The sequence below is a fragment of the Cibotium barometz genome, chromosome 33 (genome assembly GCF_041138505.1).
Source record: "Cibotium barometz isolate CiBa-2024 chromosome 33, ASM4113850v1, whole genome shotgun sequence".
Taxonomy (NCBI): domain Eukaryota; kingdom Viridiplantae; phylum Streptophyta; class Polypodiopsida; order Cyatheales; family Cibotiaceae; genus Cibotium; species Cibotium barometz.
In genome coordinates this window covers 45,592,693-45,611,026 of record NC_141078.1, presented here as the reverse complement: position 1 = coordinate 45,611,026, position 18,334 = coordinate 45,592,693, and the positions used below count along the sequence as shown (strand labels likewise).

The 18,334-nt window shown below is 47.6% G+C and overlaps 1 protein-coding gene across 5 annotated transcripts in view; it reads right to left on the bottom strand.

Annotated features, from left to right (window-relative positions):
• The window catches only part of LOC147619643 (alpha,alpha-trehalose-phosphate synthase [UDP-forming] 1-like), a 192,538-nt gene that overhangs the window by 148,545 nt on the left and 25,659 nt on the right, over window positions 1-18,334 (bottom strand). For all 5 annotated transcript variants that reach the window (XM_086773322.1, XM_086773321.1, XM_086773320.1 and 2 more), the window contains exon 2: window positions 15,347-15,444. In XM_086773322.1, coding sequence (XP_086629448.1) covers window positions 15,347-15,444 — 98 coding nt within the window. The remainder of the gene's footprint in view (window positions 1-15,346; window positions 15,445-18,334) is intronic.

The window sequence follows — 18,334 nt, the reverse complement described above, 5'->3', positions numbered from 1 at the left end:
ACCGTACCAGTCTGTACTTGCAACAGCCTGTCCGTACTTTTCTCCCTACAGATGCCTAATTGATGCACCGACTATACTCTGATAAAACGCCACCGCAGCTGAAGATGCGCCGCCTGCAACTGTTTAGGACTGAACAGGTCTGTACCTGCTTGTACCTATCCGTACAGGTCTGCAGTACCTGACTATACCTGTCCGTACAGGACTGTACTTGCAGTCGCCTGAACCTGCAGCCGCCTGCTGTCCATACCCTGGTCGCCAGCGCCGCCTGAACCAATCGGTGTGCAACAGCCTGTACCTGCTGTCGTACAGCAGCCGCCGCCTGCACTAGCTGTACGGAATTGCAGCCACCTGCTCTGTCCGTACAGTACTATCTGTACTGTTTCCGCCGCCTGTACCTGCTGGACAGGGTTGTCCTTGTCAGCCTGCTCTGTACGGCCTGCAACCATCAGCTCTATACGGCCTACAGCCACGTGGTCTGTACGGCCAGTTCTGCACGGCCTGTTCTGTACGCAGCAAAACCAGCAGCCACTCTCCTCAACGCAGCTAGCTTCCACGATTCCTCCAAAAGCAAGAGAGAGAGAGAAAAGAGAGAGACGTGTAACTCCCAAAGTGGAGTTGCCCCTTTTCTCCAAAAATATCCTAGTGGCCCCTTTCTAAAGTTTATCAAACTTACTAAGGGTCACTTATGCCTAGGGGCCACCCAAGGTTAAAACATTAAAAATATTAAAGTCCTTGGTCCCCCTTCACATTTGAGGATGTCCACACATCATACCATTTGTCCGGGCACCCCAAATATGAATCATGTAATATTTATCTTGCTCACCAACCACCATTCCCACACTTGTGCTGTTCCACTTTCACAGGGTCATGACATACCCCCCTCTTGAAAAATGGCAAGCATCCTCGATTGCACATACAGCAAAATATCCAAAGTGAAATGTACAGTATGGCAAGTTCAGCGTCCCAATCTCTCTAAGCCATGCATATGTAACAACATTCACTCTGCAAACCAATGGTGTAGTAGTAGTCCAAGTTGTATACCACTGTGAACCATACACAACCACAACATCCAAAGTGACTAGTACACATATATCATAGAAGTCCCATAAACAGATGTACTGTCAGCCATCAGTACCTTCAAGTGAGACAAAAGCTACACCAAGCGACCTCTAGATGTCATGTGAGCCGGTCTGTATCAAGGGAGTGGAGGTGCTACCCCCCTCTTGAGCATCAGGCAATGCTCCAGACCCATGCTCTGCTGAACCTGAATGAGCCGTAACAAGAGTCGGCTCCAACTCAAAGGCATCGAGATAAAGCTGCAAAACCTGAGGTGAATCTGTTAAGTCACCTTCCTCCATCCACTTCACATCCATCGGTGAATAGTCCTTGAACTTCACAAGATAGCGAACGGGAAACTTTACCTCGTACCTTTCTTTCCTTATGTGCCAGTATCTGCTCTGGAATAAGAACCTCATCAAGTTCCTCAACTTCCGGCTGAGCCTCATCTCATACATCCTCAGGCACATCCCCATGGAAAGGTCTAAGTAGACTCACATGAAATGCATTGTGAATCCGCCAGTGACCTGGTAGCTTCAAGCGATAGGTTACCTCACCAATCTTTTCCAATACCTGAAAAGGTCCATAATAGCGCATGCTCAATTTAGGGAATAAGCGCTCTTTACCCTTCATCTTCTTGAGTCTAGCTTTTTCAAATCGCAAAAGAACCCAATCACCCGATGCAAACTCTAATGCACGTTTGTGACGGTCTACTGCTTTCTTTGGCTTGCGTGACAAAGCATCTGCCACAACATTCTTTTTGCCTTCCACATGCACAATCTGGAAGTGGAACATAGACAAAAAGTTGGCCCATCGCATATGCTTCTCAGAAAGTTTAGTTTGCGTGAGGAAATAACGCAAGGTCTGATGATCTGTCTGCACAATGAAATCAGCCCCAAGCAAATAGTGTTTCCATGTAGAAAGAGCATGAATTACAGCCAACATCTCTTTCTCATAAACCTGTAAATGCTTCTCGGCATTCTGCAATATTCGACTCTCATAGGCTATCACATGTCCTTCTTGCATGAGAACTGCCCCAATGTTGTTTCCACGTGCATCACACTGGACAATAAAAGCCTTTCGGAGATCCGGTAATATCAATACTGGATCCGAAGTAAGCTTTTCTTTAAGCTTTTTAAAGGCTGTAATTTCGTGATCAGCCCATCTAAACGGAGTTGCCTTCTTTGTTAAGGCATGAAGGGGCGAAGCAATCTCAGCAAAATATTGTATGTACCGCCTGTAGTAGTAGGAACACAATCCCAAAAAGCTGCGTACATCATGCACGGTCCTCAAATCTGGCCAATTAAGAATTGCTTCCACCTTCGATGGATCCATACGGACTCCATGCTTAGACACAATATGCCCCAAGAAGTGTATCTCTTCCAAGAAGAACTCACTCTTCTTGCCATTAATGACCGGCCTATGCTTCCAGAGTTCTTCAAACACAATGGCCAAATGCCTCCTATGCTCCTCCTCAGTGTGTGAATAAACAATCATATCATCAAAGAATGTGCCCGCAAACGCTCTATGGGGCCGGAAAATCCTGTCCATCATTCTGTTAAATGTGGCAGGTGCATTTGTCAAACCAAAGGGCATAACCAAGAACTCATATAACCCAAAAGTGGTTCGAAATGCTGTCTTATGCACATCCTCGGGTCTAATACGTATCTGATGATACCCGCTTTTCAAGTCTATCCGACTAAAGACTGTTGAGCCCTATAAGCGGTCCAAAATGTCATCGATCCTCGGAATAGAGAATCGATTCTTGATGGTATTCTTGTTTAGCGCCCTGTAATCAATACACGTGCACCAAGAACCATCTTTCTTTTGCACTAAGAGTACAGGTGAGCAAAAGGGTGATGAGCTAGGCTGTATCAACCCTTTATTCAACAACTCTTGTACCTGACTCATAATTTCTTCTTGTTGGGCTGCACTAACACGGTACGGCGGTCTATTTGGTGGAGTACTACCCGGAATTAGATCAATAGCATGATCTTCTGGCCTTTCCGGAGGAAGTTCTCCTGGCAATGACTCGGAAAAACAATTGTGGAACTCACGCAAGAAATCACTCCTGCCTTTATCTAACATAGACAAATTAGATTTAGACTCATCATCTTTTGCATCCTTTACAAAAATCAAGTACACGAAAAGATGCTTTTTCATTACTGATGAAATTGCCGAAGCTAATACAATAGAAACAGATTCCCCTTTAAGCTTTACATCCAAAACATCTCTTTCCCTCTATGAGTCAAAATAATCTTCTTGTTGTATGTATCCACCACCGCATATACTCTATGGCACCATGGCATACCCAACAAAACATCACATCCATCAAGTGGCATGATGAAAAACTCCTCGCTGTCCACATAACCCTGCACATGAAGCCTGAGCTTCCCAATAATAGGAGTGACGGGTTCTTCATACCCAGGACAAGCCATATTAGCCTCATACAAAGGCCCCATCTCCTCTGCACGAATCCCCAATCGGCCAGCCAAATCTGGTGAAATAAAGTTGGCTCTAGCACCTGTGTCAAAGAAAATCAAGGCATTTTGATCTCTCACTTTGCCCCATGCACAACTCACTCTCTTCACCACCTGGTTGTTCCCCAACAAGATCAGGAACTAACCCTGTAGAAGGTTTTGGTTTCTTAGACTTGGACTCCCCTTTAGTGTCAGAGTTCTTTTGGGACTTACGCTTGGGACAATTAAAAGAGACATGTCCCTCCTCTGTATAGTAAAAACATTTCCGAGCATCCATCAAAGCCTATCTCTCCTAAGGAGTTCTCTTGGGCATTGGTAACTTATTATACCGCGTCTCTGTAGACCTTTTGCATCACGCACCGCCTGAACCAATCGGTGTGCAACAGCCTGTACCTGCTGTCGTACAGCAGCCGCCGCCTACACTAGCTGTACGGAACTGCAGCCACCTGCTCTGTCCGTACAGTACTGTCTGTACGTTTCCGCCGCCTGTACCTGCTAGACAGGGTTCTCCTTGTCAGCCTGCTCTGTACGGCCTGCAGCCACCAGCTCTGTACGGCCTACAGCCACGTGGTCTGCACGGCCTGTTCTGTACGCAGCAAAACCAACAGCCACTCTCCTCAACGCAGCTAGCTTCCACGATTCCTCCAAAAGCAAGAGAGAGAGAGAAGAGAGAGACGTGTAACTCCCAAAGTGTAGTTGCCCCTTTTCCCCAAAAATATCCTAGTGGCCCCTTTCTAAAGTTTATCAAACTTACTAAGGGTCACTTATGCCTAGGGGCCACCCAAGGTTAAAACATTAAAAATATTAAAGTCCTTGGTCCTCCTTCACATTTGAGGATGTCCACACATCATACCATTTGTCCGGGCACCCCAAATATGAATCATGTAATATTTATCTTGCTCACCAACCACCATGCCCACACTTGTGCTGTTCCACTTTCACAAGGTCATGAGAGAGAGAGAGAGAGAGAGAGTGTGTGTGTGTAAGAAGCTAAAGCTTGAAGTGTGAGAGGGAGTGTGTGTGTGTGTGTGTGTGTGTGTGTGTCTTCTTATAGGGAGGGAGGCAAGAGAGAGGCCAAGGCCCAAAGCCTCACAGGCTCAAGGCCTATGGGCCAAGGCTAAAGGCCCATGAACAGCCCCTCCCAAATGGCCAAAAAAAAAGGTCAAAAATGTGACCATTGCCCAAACAGTAACCTGCAGGCGTTCCCATGCAGCCGTCCCCTCCTGGATCCGTCCCCGGAACGCCGTCCCTTGTGAGGGACGCCCAGCTGGGGACGTCCGTCCGTCCCCGTCCCACAGTGTTCCCGGGAGAGTGTCCCCCCGTTCCAAGGGTCCGTCCCCTCCGTGCCCTGTGACTATGCCTATCAAACATTTGCATTGGAACCCTGGTGAGTGGGAGTGGAAGGATGCTTGTAACCCTTTGAAACACATGCCTTTTTTCAGTTTTACGGTGCAGAATGCCAGACATCTTATCTTGGGACACATTCAGAGTGTCCCTACTCTTAGACCCCATTGGGAATCTTACGGCATTTCAACTGACATTCAAAGGGTATTTTGGCGGAGATTGTGGCATTCTTATAGGAAGCCACAGATTTCTTCCTTTATCTGGGTTTCTCTTCATGGTGGTCTAGCCACCAATCAGTGGAGGTCTGTTACTAGTGCTTGCCCAGCATGCCCTAGATGTGCAGGAGTTTCGGAGTCAGTTTACCATTGTTTATGGGAATGCAGGGAAGCACAGAGGGTTTGGTCTGCGATTGCACACCTCTTTGGTAGGATTAAGAGGGATGCTATCATTTCTTTTGGTTCTATCATTTGGTTGACACAGTCTGGGCCTCAGCTGAGATTCGAGGGGACTGACAGGAGCTTGGCCATTATGGTTAGGCAAGGAGTTGCTCGGCAGTGTTGTCTTCAGGATTTGCCACTTTCACACTGTCCCTACGACACAGAGGTTAGACAACTCTTGGGAGATTATTGCTAGCATCTCAACCTGGAATACCTGGAAGGCTAGATGCACTAAAGCCATTGAGGGAACTCCCGTTCTTGTTTCTCAGTGTCTTTGCAGGATTTGGAGTGATATTATTCACTCTATTATGGCTACCAGAGCCAGAATCCATGGATCTTCAAGGGCTGTGGAGAGGAAGCGCCGCCAGTTTATGAGAGAGTGGGACATTGGTATCTTTTTCACGTCCTCTCATTCAGGACCCTATTGGCAGCACAGGGCTCCTGATTGGTTGAGATCTCCACCTTGCTTGGTGTGAAATCTCCATTTCGTAAAAAATTTTCATACTTTATAGAAGTCTCCTTTCTGCAAATAAAAAATAAAAAAATGGTGCCCTTGGCTCGCGGTCAACCCTATTTGACTTTTTGCTTTTTTGCTTTCTGACAAAGAATCATGCTTTTTCTTAGTCAAACCTTATGGACCCTGTCTCCATGTCTTCTTCCACCTGTCTGGTGTCCGGGCATGGGTTTCAGCATGTGAAATAGAGCTAGAAGGGCCTGTACGGACAGAAATTTCAAAAATCCTAAAAATTCCAAAATCCCTAAAATCTGCTTTTTTGAGGTTTTTATCACCCGAAAACCATTAAAACGGGTTTTATATCAGTTTTCTTGCTAGAAAGGGCTTTTCTAGGGTTTTCATCATCGACAAGCCTATAGGAGTTGTGGAGATTATTCATGGGATGAGCGAGTGGATTTAGAGCTTGGACATGAAGCTTGGGCATAGAGCTTGGACATGGAACATGAGGCTTGGACATGGAAGCTTGAACTTGAGCAGAGACATGAAGAACTTGGGCATAGAGCTTGGACATGAACATGGAACACAGAGCTTAGACATGGAGCTTGGATTTGGACTTGGACTTGCATCCGGACTTGGACTTGGATTTGGATTTGGACTTGGACTTGGACTTGGACTTGGATTTGCATTCATTGGACTTGGGATCCATTGGATTTGGATATTGGATCTGGTACTAGCCCGGTGAGAGATACTTGTGGGTCATCCCCGTGGTGTGCTCGACATTAGAGATCTGGTGCGTCGACATCGACATCGACATCAACTTGGATATCCTACATCGGCATACTTGTTTGTTTTGTATTCATTGATTGTATTGATCCTGGCCAGCATGCCCGTGGATTGTTCCTGAGTAAATTCCTGAAAGGGGGCGGGGCCTGTTCCCCGCTCAATGTGGTGTACTGTGCAAGATCCCCATCCCCTTTTCTCTCTCCCCTCTCTCTTTCTATATCTTTTTCTCTTCGACACATGGTTGAGTCTGTCACGGCACGCGCCGCTGGGCTTACATCTTCTTCTGTCTACTTTATAGTAAACACATGGTCTATGTAGTACATTGACCTTGTCTATCCTTTCGGCAGCTAGTTTTTTACTTTTTTTATGTTGTCTTGACATCAGTGCAAAACTTTTTGGTCTCATAGACCGTTCGGGTCTTTCATAGACAGTTTTGTATCACCCCAGTGAGATAGCTATATTTATGTTTTCATTCTGTTTTATTTTCCATTCCATGATGACATATGCCATGGACATTATTGTACCACTTTGGTTTCATAGGCCTATTGGGTCTTTAGTAGACGCTTAATCTCTCTCTAGAGAGCAGAGACACTCAGAGCCCGCAGGAGATAGAGGACACCTGGCTTTCGGACACCACACCTATACCAGAGAGAGATGACAAAGATCAGACCTCAGTTTCACAGAGAGGGTGCGGAGCGACTGGCTCGCTTCAAAGCAGACCCAGGCATGTTCTTCAGGGAGCTGTGCACACCCCCTTCCTTGATGTATACCATTTTATACCCCCAGTATGGTACAGGATGGAGCTAGCTAGGTTGCATATCATGATTGTATACTCCATGCATATAGCTTTGCATTCTCCCAGTAGTAGAGCTCCATCCCCTCCCCCACTCATTGTACTTATTGCACACCCAGATTCAGCTTTTTAGTTCAGTACTTTTTCATTTTGTTGGGATGACAGAGGATACCCCACACACGTACACTGATTTGTCTCATAGGCCGAGTTCGGTCTTTTGGAAGACTGGACACAGAGCACCCCGACTCCGTCACCGAGAGATAGCAGCTATCCGGATGAGACACCAGATGGGGACACAGGAGATGCTAGCTCGCTTTCATTCAGACTCAGGGTACATGTTCACGCCACTCACAGCCTCAGCATCGGCGATGTATGATATCTTATATCCCTCTTATGGCACTGGATGGAGTTAGACATAGATCTGCATAGCATGCTTGTACTACCCCTTCTGGACCTGGGAGCTAGACACCATCTCGTTATTTATAACCGGATGTCACAATGGCCAGAATCGGGAAGACTCACATGTTTCCCATCATCAGGAGGCAGCAGCACTGTGGACTACATATTGGGCTCGCGGGAGAGCACAGACCTGATAGACTCTTTCACTATCCCTACATGCCCCATTGGTGCGGACCATACTTATTTGGCTTTTTCTCTTAAGAGCTCTCTTGATCTGCCACCCCCGACCACTCAGGCATCTCGTACGATCTTCCACTTTACTCGGGAGCTTGCAGACGTTTATGATTCAAAAGTACATGATGGCCTCTTTGGTATGGACCCTACAGCACCCATTGATGTACTGACGGCCCAACTTTCACACATACTGCACACAGCAGCTAGCCACAGCTTTCCACACCATCTCCAGACAGGGAAGCCACCTAGATCCGGGGACATGCCCCAGAATAGATGGTATGATAATGAGTGCAGAGCTTCATCGACATCTCCGAGCCCAGATAGCGAAAGGGGAAATAACACAGCAGCAAGCCAGTGGACAAATGCGGTCTCTTACACGCCGTAAGCGACGCACATATGAGGAGACTCAATACTAGGACATCTACCACATGCTCATGAGCAAAGATGCAACCACTGCTTGGCGACGACTAAGAGAGCCACGCCCCCCCACCCCGATTACTAATCCTCAACGCTGGCAGAGTTATGCAGAAGATGTTCCGCACCAGCCACTCATCCCTCGCCCCACCGAGACTCCACCGACCTCATCGGTTTTCTTTACTACCGATATGGTATCTCAAGCTATACATAGATTCCAACATGGGAGAGCTGAGGATCACACCGGCTTACAGGGTGAGCATTTCATTTATGCAGCTGACACACTCTCTCCTTTTATTGCTTACCTCTTTAACAAGGCCCTGGCAGAAGGTTTCCCGGCTGACTGGACGATGCACACTATTGTACCGATCCACAAAGCTGGGGACATGTTGGACCCCGGTAATTACAAGACTATCATGATTGGTCATACCTTGGCCAAACTCTATGGGGCTATCCTGGAGGAAGAATTGAGCACACACGCTGAGAGGGAGGGGCTTCGTGCCCTTGGTCAGCCAGGTTTTCGGCGTGCCCCTGGCTGACCAGGTTTTCGGCGAGCCTTCTCTACTATTGATCACATTTTCACCCTGAGATGCCTGATTGACCAAACGCGGGCATGGAGACCGAGACTCTATTGCTGTTTTGTGGACTTCTGCAAAGCCTTCGACACAGTCCCGAGAGAGCGCCTCTTCCACCGCTTACAAACACTGGGCATACCCCCCGACATGATGTGGGGGATTTACAGATTATATGAGCAAGTGTTTGGACGAGTTAGATGCCCAGGGGGACTATCAGATATGATTGCCAGCACCATTGGTGTGAAGCAGGGTTGCCCTCTCTCCCCGACACTCTTTGGCTTATACATCGACGAGGTAGCAGACTACATCATACACGGAGGAGGCTCTGGGATTGACATCTCAGGTACCACTGTACACATTCTATTATATGCTGATGATATCATTCTTGTGTCGGATACTCAAACAGGGCTACAAAGGCATCTACAGGCCCTGGATACTTTCTGTGCAGAGCCAAGACTCACAGTGAACCTTGGGAAAACCAAGGTTATGGTCTTTCATACATCAGCAGCAGTCAGATGCCAGACTATGCTTACACTAGCCCGGGGACAGGTAGAGGTGGTGGGCTCATATGTATACCTTGGGGTCACATTTACCAGCTCATCAAGGAGATTCTCTATGGCACAGGCAGCCAGAGACAGAGTGACACGAGGGTATGCAACACTAGCAATTTTGGAACGCTAGTGTCACCAGGCACACTTCCAGGAGCCCCGTACTAAGGGGTGGCTATTTGATACACTAGTTACTCCAGCATTGATGTATGCAGCAGCAGTATGGGCACCAGGTTTGGCTACATCCTCATGGACACAGATAGAGCGCCCTCAGATTTTGATGCTCTCACGGATGATCCGCAGAAAACCTTCAGTACCACATGATATCCTTCGAGCGGAGTTTGCTGTGCCACCTATGTTAGTAGAGGCCATGTTCCAGACTATATCTTTTATACACAGGATGCGGGAGCTCCCGAGCTGCTTTTGAGGCATCCAGACAGCTTGCTGAGGAGGGACATACCTGGTCATGGTACTCCCAGGTGGTACAGTGGATATCATCACACAAGATTGATATTGACAGATTACCACCCTTACAGTATGACCTAGCTGCACCGCACAGACGCCTCTCTCAGACAGAGAGGAACAGAGTCATGAGACATGACATTTGGCAGGGCCACATACAGGAGACTTGGCTATCTCCCAGTCAGCCACTCCCGACGAAGATGCTCTACTACAGAGACCACTTCTTGAGACCTCCATAGACGGCTTCATCCAGCGACCACGATCCTTGGAGGTCCACTTATCACATGGAGCCAGAGTAGCCATTGGGCGACTAAGGGTCTCATCACACCAACTAGAGATCGAGACTGGGAGTGCAACACGCATCCCTCGAGCAGAGCGCATTTGCAGATTATGCCAGACGGGGGTAGAGACAGAGGAGCATTTTGTTTGCCAGTGTGATGCTTTGCAAGAGATCAGGGCATGCTATCCTGAGGTTTTTAGAGGGACCACATCACTTAGACAGATCTGGGCAAGATCGGACCAGAGACAACTAGGCAGACTACTACTAGCACTACAGAGACACAGGGAGATCTTACTTCAGACACCCGCACATCATAGCGAAGGAAGACAGTCCCAGTTGACTGACTTCTTCCAGAGATTGGCACCAGTAGCCCAGCCACACACATTGGGAGTGACATCACAGCGAGCGGAGGAGATTCGAGCTAGGCGACGACCCAAACTAGCCGGCTACCAGACACCACGGCTACACCACAGAGAGATCGTGGCCATCCAGTCTCGACACCAGCAGGAGGTCCAGGAGCAGCTGGCACATTTTCGCTCTAATCCAGGACGCATGTTCCAGACATTTACGGCATCCTCAGATCAGATGTATGACATATTGTACCCAGACCATGGGACTGGATGGAGTTAGGAGTAGATAACATTCATACTCGTATCACCCCTTCAGCATATAGAGATGCATTAGTAGCCCTAGTACTCCATCCACACCCTCTCGTTTGTACACCACCATTGAGTCCCCCCTATGGTCGTGTTGTCATACTTGTACATTTTATTCTCACTCCGCATTTTCCTCTTGATGACTGGAGAAACATCATTGTACTACTTGTTTGTCTCATACGCCAATTTTGGCCTTTTGCAGACGTTAATCTCTCTCTCTCTCTCTCTCTCTCTCTCTCTCTCTCTCTCTCTCTACAACTCAAGAACAGATCGGCAGAGCTGAATAAAGTTAAAGAAGCAAGAAAGAATGGCAAATGGACAATATACAGAGGAGGACAAGCAATCATTAAAGAATTCCGTACCCCACCCCCCTCAAGAGCAAATCCATCCATGGATGAAATATAGCTATTTTTATTTTGAACCTCAATTTCGAACTAGATGCAATAGAACCCATTGTAATTTAAACTCTTAAGAGTCTTAAGAGTTCATTTTGAGTTATTTTTTTTCAGTTTTATGCCTCTTTGGCATCGATACCCAGAGTGGAATGTAAATGGATGTACCTGATCTGTCCCATAGGTCGGATTCGGCCTCCCGTGGACGTTAATATAACTTTCTCTCTCTCTCTCTCTCTCTCTCTCTCTCTCTCTCTCTCTCTCTCTCTCTCTCTCTCTACTACCCATTACTGGAGCATGGCGAGTAGGCAGAGATGAAACCAGGGCGAAGATATTGATCATCAGGTTTTTGGTGACTTGGAGAAGAAGAAGGCCTTCCTCTCCAAAAGGATGGCCCTTAAGGGGGAAAAGATTTATTTGGATGAGGACCTTACACCGGCACAGATAGCACGCCGGAAGGAACACGTGCCGCGCGTGCTTGAGGCAAGGAAAGAGGGGAAATGGGTGGTATACAGAGATGGCCGAGTCGTCATTACGGAGAGGAGGCCCGCTTGACGGTGCGCAGCCTATGAGACCTTGCGATTCACGGTGTGGAATTGCAACGGAACCCTTGGAACAGATGCAGGATACTTTGAGGATACTTTCACACACAGTGATATTGCTATGTATACGGAGACCCATCAATGCACAAACAAGAGGCTTCCTGACGTACGGGGTTATAGATGGGAATCAGTTTTCCACCCTCAGCCACGCACAGTGGGCGGTACCAGAGGATCTGGAGGAGTGGCAATACTTTACAGGGAGGAGCTTCGTGACAAAATACATGTGGTACATAGAGATGCAGATGCGAGGTACATGTGGGTCCGAATATGCAGAGAGGGGCTCCGCGAGCTATATGTGGCCGTATGCTACTTTCCCCCAGCCCACTCCAGGTTTGCAGCATCAGCAAAGTCGCCCTATATAACACTATATGATGATATCATGAGGTTTGCCAACATGGGAGACATATTACTATTGGGAGACTTTAATGCACGTACAGGCACAGAGGAGACAGAGCTGTATGATACTCAAGAGGCTATGTACCGGGAGATCACGGCAGAGGATGTAGGGTTGCAGAGATCAGCACAGGATGAGGGGGAGATTACAGATTATGGCATTTTCTCACACTCGGGAGTGCACATGGGTTGGTCATATACAATGGCTTATGGAGATAGCAAGGATCAGATGCTCTCACACACTGGAACTCTAAAGGGCAAGCGAGCACAGTGGACTACTTGATGGGATCTCCTTCATTGATACCTGATGTGCGGGGTTTCACGATTTCCAGTAGGCCCATTGGCATAGCAGCCAATCACGCATACCTGAGTTTCACACTAGCAGGTAGATCCCCGAGAGATGGGCCAGCCACTCATCTACCTAGGTACCCGAGATATCAGTTTACACGTGAGACAACTGGGGTTTACCGAGATGCAGTATCTGATGGCTTGTTTGCTTTAGACCCACATAGCCCTCTGGACGAGATCACGAGAGGATTGGCAAGTGTACTACATGCATCCGCCTCATATGCGTTTCCCTGCACTATGATCCCTTCCACCCACCCCCGTAGCACTGCCCCACAGAACAGTTGGTATGATGATGAGTGTCGTTAGACACAAGCACAGCTACAGCGTGAGATTGCCATTGGGTCTCACACGCATAGACAAGCCAGGATGATCTTTCGGCGCCTTGTGCAGAGGAAGAAATGAGCCTATCTGGCTAAGCTTGAGGAGGAGATCTACCAACTCTTCCTGGGGAAGGACAGCAAGAGGGCATGGAAGATGTTATAGGAGAGACAGCCTGGTACTCCAATTATTGCACCTGAGGCATGGCATACTTATGCTAGAGAGCTATATGATGCACCAGGACAGCCCCCCACCCCCCCTCCACTGGGAGCTAGACCGGCTAGCAGCACCTTTTTTACTATCCGGATGGTGCTAGATGCGATAGGCACGTTACATAATGGAAAGGCACAGGATCATGACGGGCTAGTTGGAGAGCACTTCTCATATGCACGAGACACTTTGGCTCCGCTCATCGTACATGTGTTTAATCGTGCCATTTGTGAGGGTTTCCTGACAAGTTGGACAAAGCATATCATTGTACCACTCTTTAAGAGTGGGGACCCCATGGTACCAGGCAACTACAGGACGATCATGATTGGTCATTACTTGGCCAAACTATATGGCTCTATATTGGAGTCAGAGCTCAGCCGATGGTGGGCAGAGAGGCATGGTCATCAAGCACATGGACAGGCTGGCTTCAGGAGAGGATTTACTACCTTTGAGGATCACATACTGACACTTTGGGCACTTATCGAAGAGGGCAAGGCACAGAAGAGAAGGATATACTGTTGCTTTGTGGACTTCCACAAAGCCTTCGATACCGTACCACGTGCCAGGCTTATGCACAAATTGCATGACATTGAGGTACCCAAGGATATGCAGTGGGGGATATATGCTTTGTATGAGTCTGTGAGACAGGCAGAGTCTGAGCTCCAAGCGGACTATCTGATAGGGTGACCAACACGATAGGGGTGAAGCAGGGATGCCCGCTATCGCCCACCCTCTTTGGACTGTACATTGATGTGGTCTCTGATTATGTAGACAGATTGGGAGGACCAGGGGCATGCCTGGCAGGTGTTGATACCCATCTTGTTATATGCTGATGATATTGTTCTAATCTCAGACTCTCCGGAGGGATTACAGAGACACCTGGATGCATTACATGCTTTCTGTGTGGATAGAGATCTGACAATGAACCTTGGGAAAACCAAGGTTATGGTGTTTAACACCACACAGGCATGGGTGATGAGATCGGAGCCTCAGTTCACTTTCCGAGGGGAGCCAGTAGAGTACGTCAGGTCATATGTCTACTTGGGAGTTACTTTCGCGTTTCTCCCTAAAGGAGGCAGCAACAGCTAGATTAGCTCGAGGGCATGCAGCCTTGGGGGCACTTGAGAGGCAATGTGCACACATACAGTTTCGGGAGCCACGCACCAAATTGTGGCTATTTGATGCGCTTGTCACACCGACCCTCCTGTACGGAGCTCCGATTTGGGGGGCCAGTATACATCACAGATCTCAGAGAGGGACAAATGAGGGATGGAGGCAAATGGAGAGAGCACTGATTATGATGATTGCCCGCATGATTCGGAGCAAATGAGCAGTACCACATGAGATTGTTCGGGCTGAGTTGGGTGTCCCACCAGTAGCAACCGAGGCCCTATTCCAGGCAGTTACCTTAGCGGCTATGGAAGCTCCCTCAGCAGAGGTACTCCCAATTGGCATTGACCTCATCCATACAGTTGGCAGAGGATCGAGATACTCATTGCTGGATCGAGATAGTAGGGAGATAGCACGTCAGTAAATAACAGCATGCTATCTCCCTACTATCATCGCTTATCTTTAGTCTCAATCATACGATTTAAGCGTGCTGCCAAACAGGCTCTACATGCCCCACCCGAGGTTCACGAGCAAGCGGTCCTGGTACAAGGGTCCTCACTCCTAACATAAAAAGGGAAGGGTTTGTTCGTTTCCATAACCCACATGCTTTTACCTCAATGCTGTTGGCAGAGAATATTGCATGTGATTGAGAAAGAGGAAACAATGTGATAAGAAAAACAAAACCAAAAAACCCTCCGCTGTTCAAAATAAACCAAATGGTTACCCAGACAGGAAGAGGACAGTGTGATGGGCATTTTCAAAGCTGAGAACAATGGTTCATTTTAAAACTTTGTTACAGACCACATGCAGAGAGGCGCACTGAAGGACATCAGATTTGTGTCTTGCTAAAAAGGAAAGGAAAATATTGCGGCTTTATGGACTGAAAGAAGGCATTTTCACAGTACATCAAATACGAGTCTTGCTGGAAAGGAAAAGGAAATATTGCAGCTTATCCAAACAAAAATGGAGATTAGTGGTAATTTGGTGGCATCCCTTGCAAATCACAGAAAAAAAAAGAAGGCATCTTAGACAAGAGTATCACTCTAGTATCAACAGACCTGCTCCTCCAACGCCTTGCTCAATGCAGCTTGATCAGCTTCATCAGTTACATTCACACCTGCCCAGCCAATCCACCTTGTCTCAAATTGCCTCACTCCTGCAAACACAATGCAGACGTCATTTGCCCTGCCATAAGAAGGGTGACCTCCAAAATCAAACAAAATAGAAAATGAACCAATATTTATAGAAACTATGTAAAAATCAAGAACAAAATAAACTTGACTGTAGTTCATGTAGTTTTTTAAATTGAAAGAGGTAGAAGATTTGCAGTTAACGAAACTCATCAAAACTCAATCAGTGTGTATCATTGCAGATTTCCACCGTCTTTTGCACTGTTAATCACATCTATAAGTAGGAAAACCATCATGAGAGAGAAAAGCTCTGAAAAAGCATGTTAATAATGAAGCCAAAACAAATAAACAGGAGCTCATGAACACGTTACACAAAGATGTTCCTCATATAAAAAATAATGAAGAGTAGGCTTAAGTTTGCATTGATCCATAATCCTGGACACCTCCATTAGAAAAAAATCACACACATGCACGCACGCACGCACGTACACACACACACACACACATGCACACGCACACACGTGTGTGTGTGTGTGTGTGTGTGTGTGTGTGTAGTATATGTGTGTGCGTGGTGTGTAACCCATGGTGTGGGTTACACACCATGGTGTGGTAGTATATGTGTGTGCGTGGTGTGTAACCCATGGTGTGGGAGAGAGAGAGTTGCTGCTCGTGGGTGCGTGCGTTGAGAGAACTCCCTCTGCTGCCGCTGCCACTGCCCTCTAGGGCTTCTAGCCCTACGTCACCCTCGCCTCAGGCCTGCGACCTCCTTCGTCTTCTTCCTGGACTGCGTGTCGGCCCTGCAGCCCTCTCCTCTCCTCATCGCTGATCTGCCCCTCCTACTCCTCTTCTCTTCCGCGACCTGTGTGGGTGTGGGTGTGTGTGCCGGGGGAGGGGGGGGGGGTACAGCCAGCCTGTGAACAGCTGTGTGTGTGTGTTTGCTGGTCAGGGCTTTCTTCATGGAGCCTGTGAAGACTTTTCAAAGAGGCGATCTTAAGCATCTCCAGGTTTTGGTTGATGATGCGCCTACTCGCTGCATGAGTCGAATTACAGCCTTTTTCTGACACCTTGCAAGAAGGCTTTTCTGAAATTCAGCTAGCTTGGGATGAGCCAGACCCGGCTTTTCGTGTTTCTATCCCGGGACAGGTCTTGTATGCTCCAGTAATGAATTTGGCACAAAAAGCGGTGGTGCTGTTCTTTCCAGGCCGCATGCTTGATGTGGGGGATGTTGCGCAGTGGATTAAGTCTTTGCTTAAAGGATGCTTTGTTGCAGGCTGTTACAAAGCTGCTCGTGGTATTTATGAGGTTAGTTTTACTAAGCCACAGTATAAGCAAATGCTTTTGGAGAAATCTCCCTTGTTTTATGGTCGCCAGTTGGTGCATGTTTTTCCTTGGATGCCAACCAAGGACTATCAAAATCTTATCAAGCACAAATGCCCAGTTTGGGTGGAGGTGTTGGACTTGCCTTTGTACTGCAGACCTGCATTACCGTTCTTAGCTGAGGCACTGGCGAAAGTTGTATGTCCACCTCGTTCGAATGGCAATGTCAATCGTTTCTGTGTGTTGTGGGACATAGATAAACCCACTCCTCCCCATGTGGCGTTTTAGATTGATATGCCTGGTATGCCATCTCAGGAGGCCTTTTTTTAACTCAAATGGGGAAAGTTTGCAGGCTCCTGATTTGAATGTGGGAAGTTTGGTCACATGCAATCTGACTGTCCCCAAGTTTTGTTAAAGCCTCCACCTGCTGTTGTCCAGCCGACAAACCCTCCTCTCTCCAGGCCCTCTCCTGCACCTAAGTCTCGTCCCTTGGGTGCCTCGCCACCCACAGCAACTGAGAAAGGGAAAGCTGAAATGTCTACCCTGCCAATCAAGACTTGAGACAAGGGGAATGGTGCCGTTAAGGCTGCCGCCTCGTCCGATTGGCAACTGCCAAAGAAACCACTTAGAGCCAAGCTAGTGGTCAATAGGAATTGGACTGACACTCCTCCTACTTCCTCAGAGTCTTGATATTGGATTTGGGGTGGGACGACTTTGGACAGCACTGGTTCGAGGAGCTGATTCATTGCATCCATTATCGGGTACTCATGTTCTTGCTGATGCCCCTACTTCTAACCTTCCGGAGCTTGCTAATGTTGATGAGCAGTCAGTCATGGCCCAGCTAGTGCAGCCATGCAGGTTGAGAGTTGAGTGGTGGGACTTTCTTGTAGTTTGTACATGTAACTCGCAGTGCCCAGGGGACTAGGGCCTTTGACACGCTTGTTGATACCATCAATGCATATTAAAACATTTGTACATGTAACTCGCAGTGCCCAGGGGACTAGGGCCTTTGACACGCTTGTTGATACCATCAATGCATATTAAAACATTTAAACATGGCCAAAGCCCTAACGCATATCCATCATCACTTTGCATAAAACATAAAAGTTGGACAAAACATCCACAAATGCTAAAAAATGGAGCTTGCACATGTGACACCGCATAGAGGCCGGAATGGGCTGACCCCCCCCCCCCCCCTCTGCCCCCCTGGAGTATTTTATTACCCAAGGAGGATAATATCATGTACAAGCTTTGAGGGCCTTACTCTCCCCATAGGAGATGCCGGATTATCCATATATAAATGCCATAACACAGCCCAACACGAGGCTACCAAGCCGGAACACAGGCTCTAGAAATGCCGAGCCAACAATATAATCCATATACCTCCGTGTGGGTAGTGATTCTTCCCCAAAAACCACGGGTCTTCATGCAATAGAGCTTGTACAACAAGAACAACTCTCCATTCAACCGATGTACAACAAGTACAATGTACAATGGTTGGTACACAAGTACAGTGGTTGGTACAACAAGTACAAATGCTAGTACAATAGGTACAATGGAGGTACAATTGGTACAGTGGCTGGTACAACAAGTACAAGG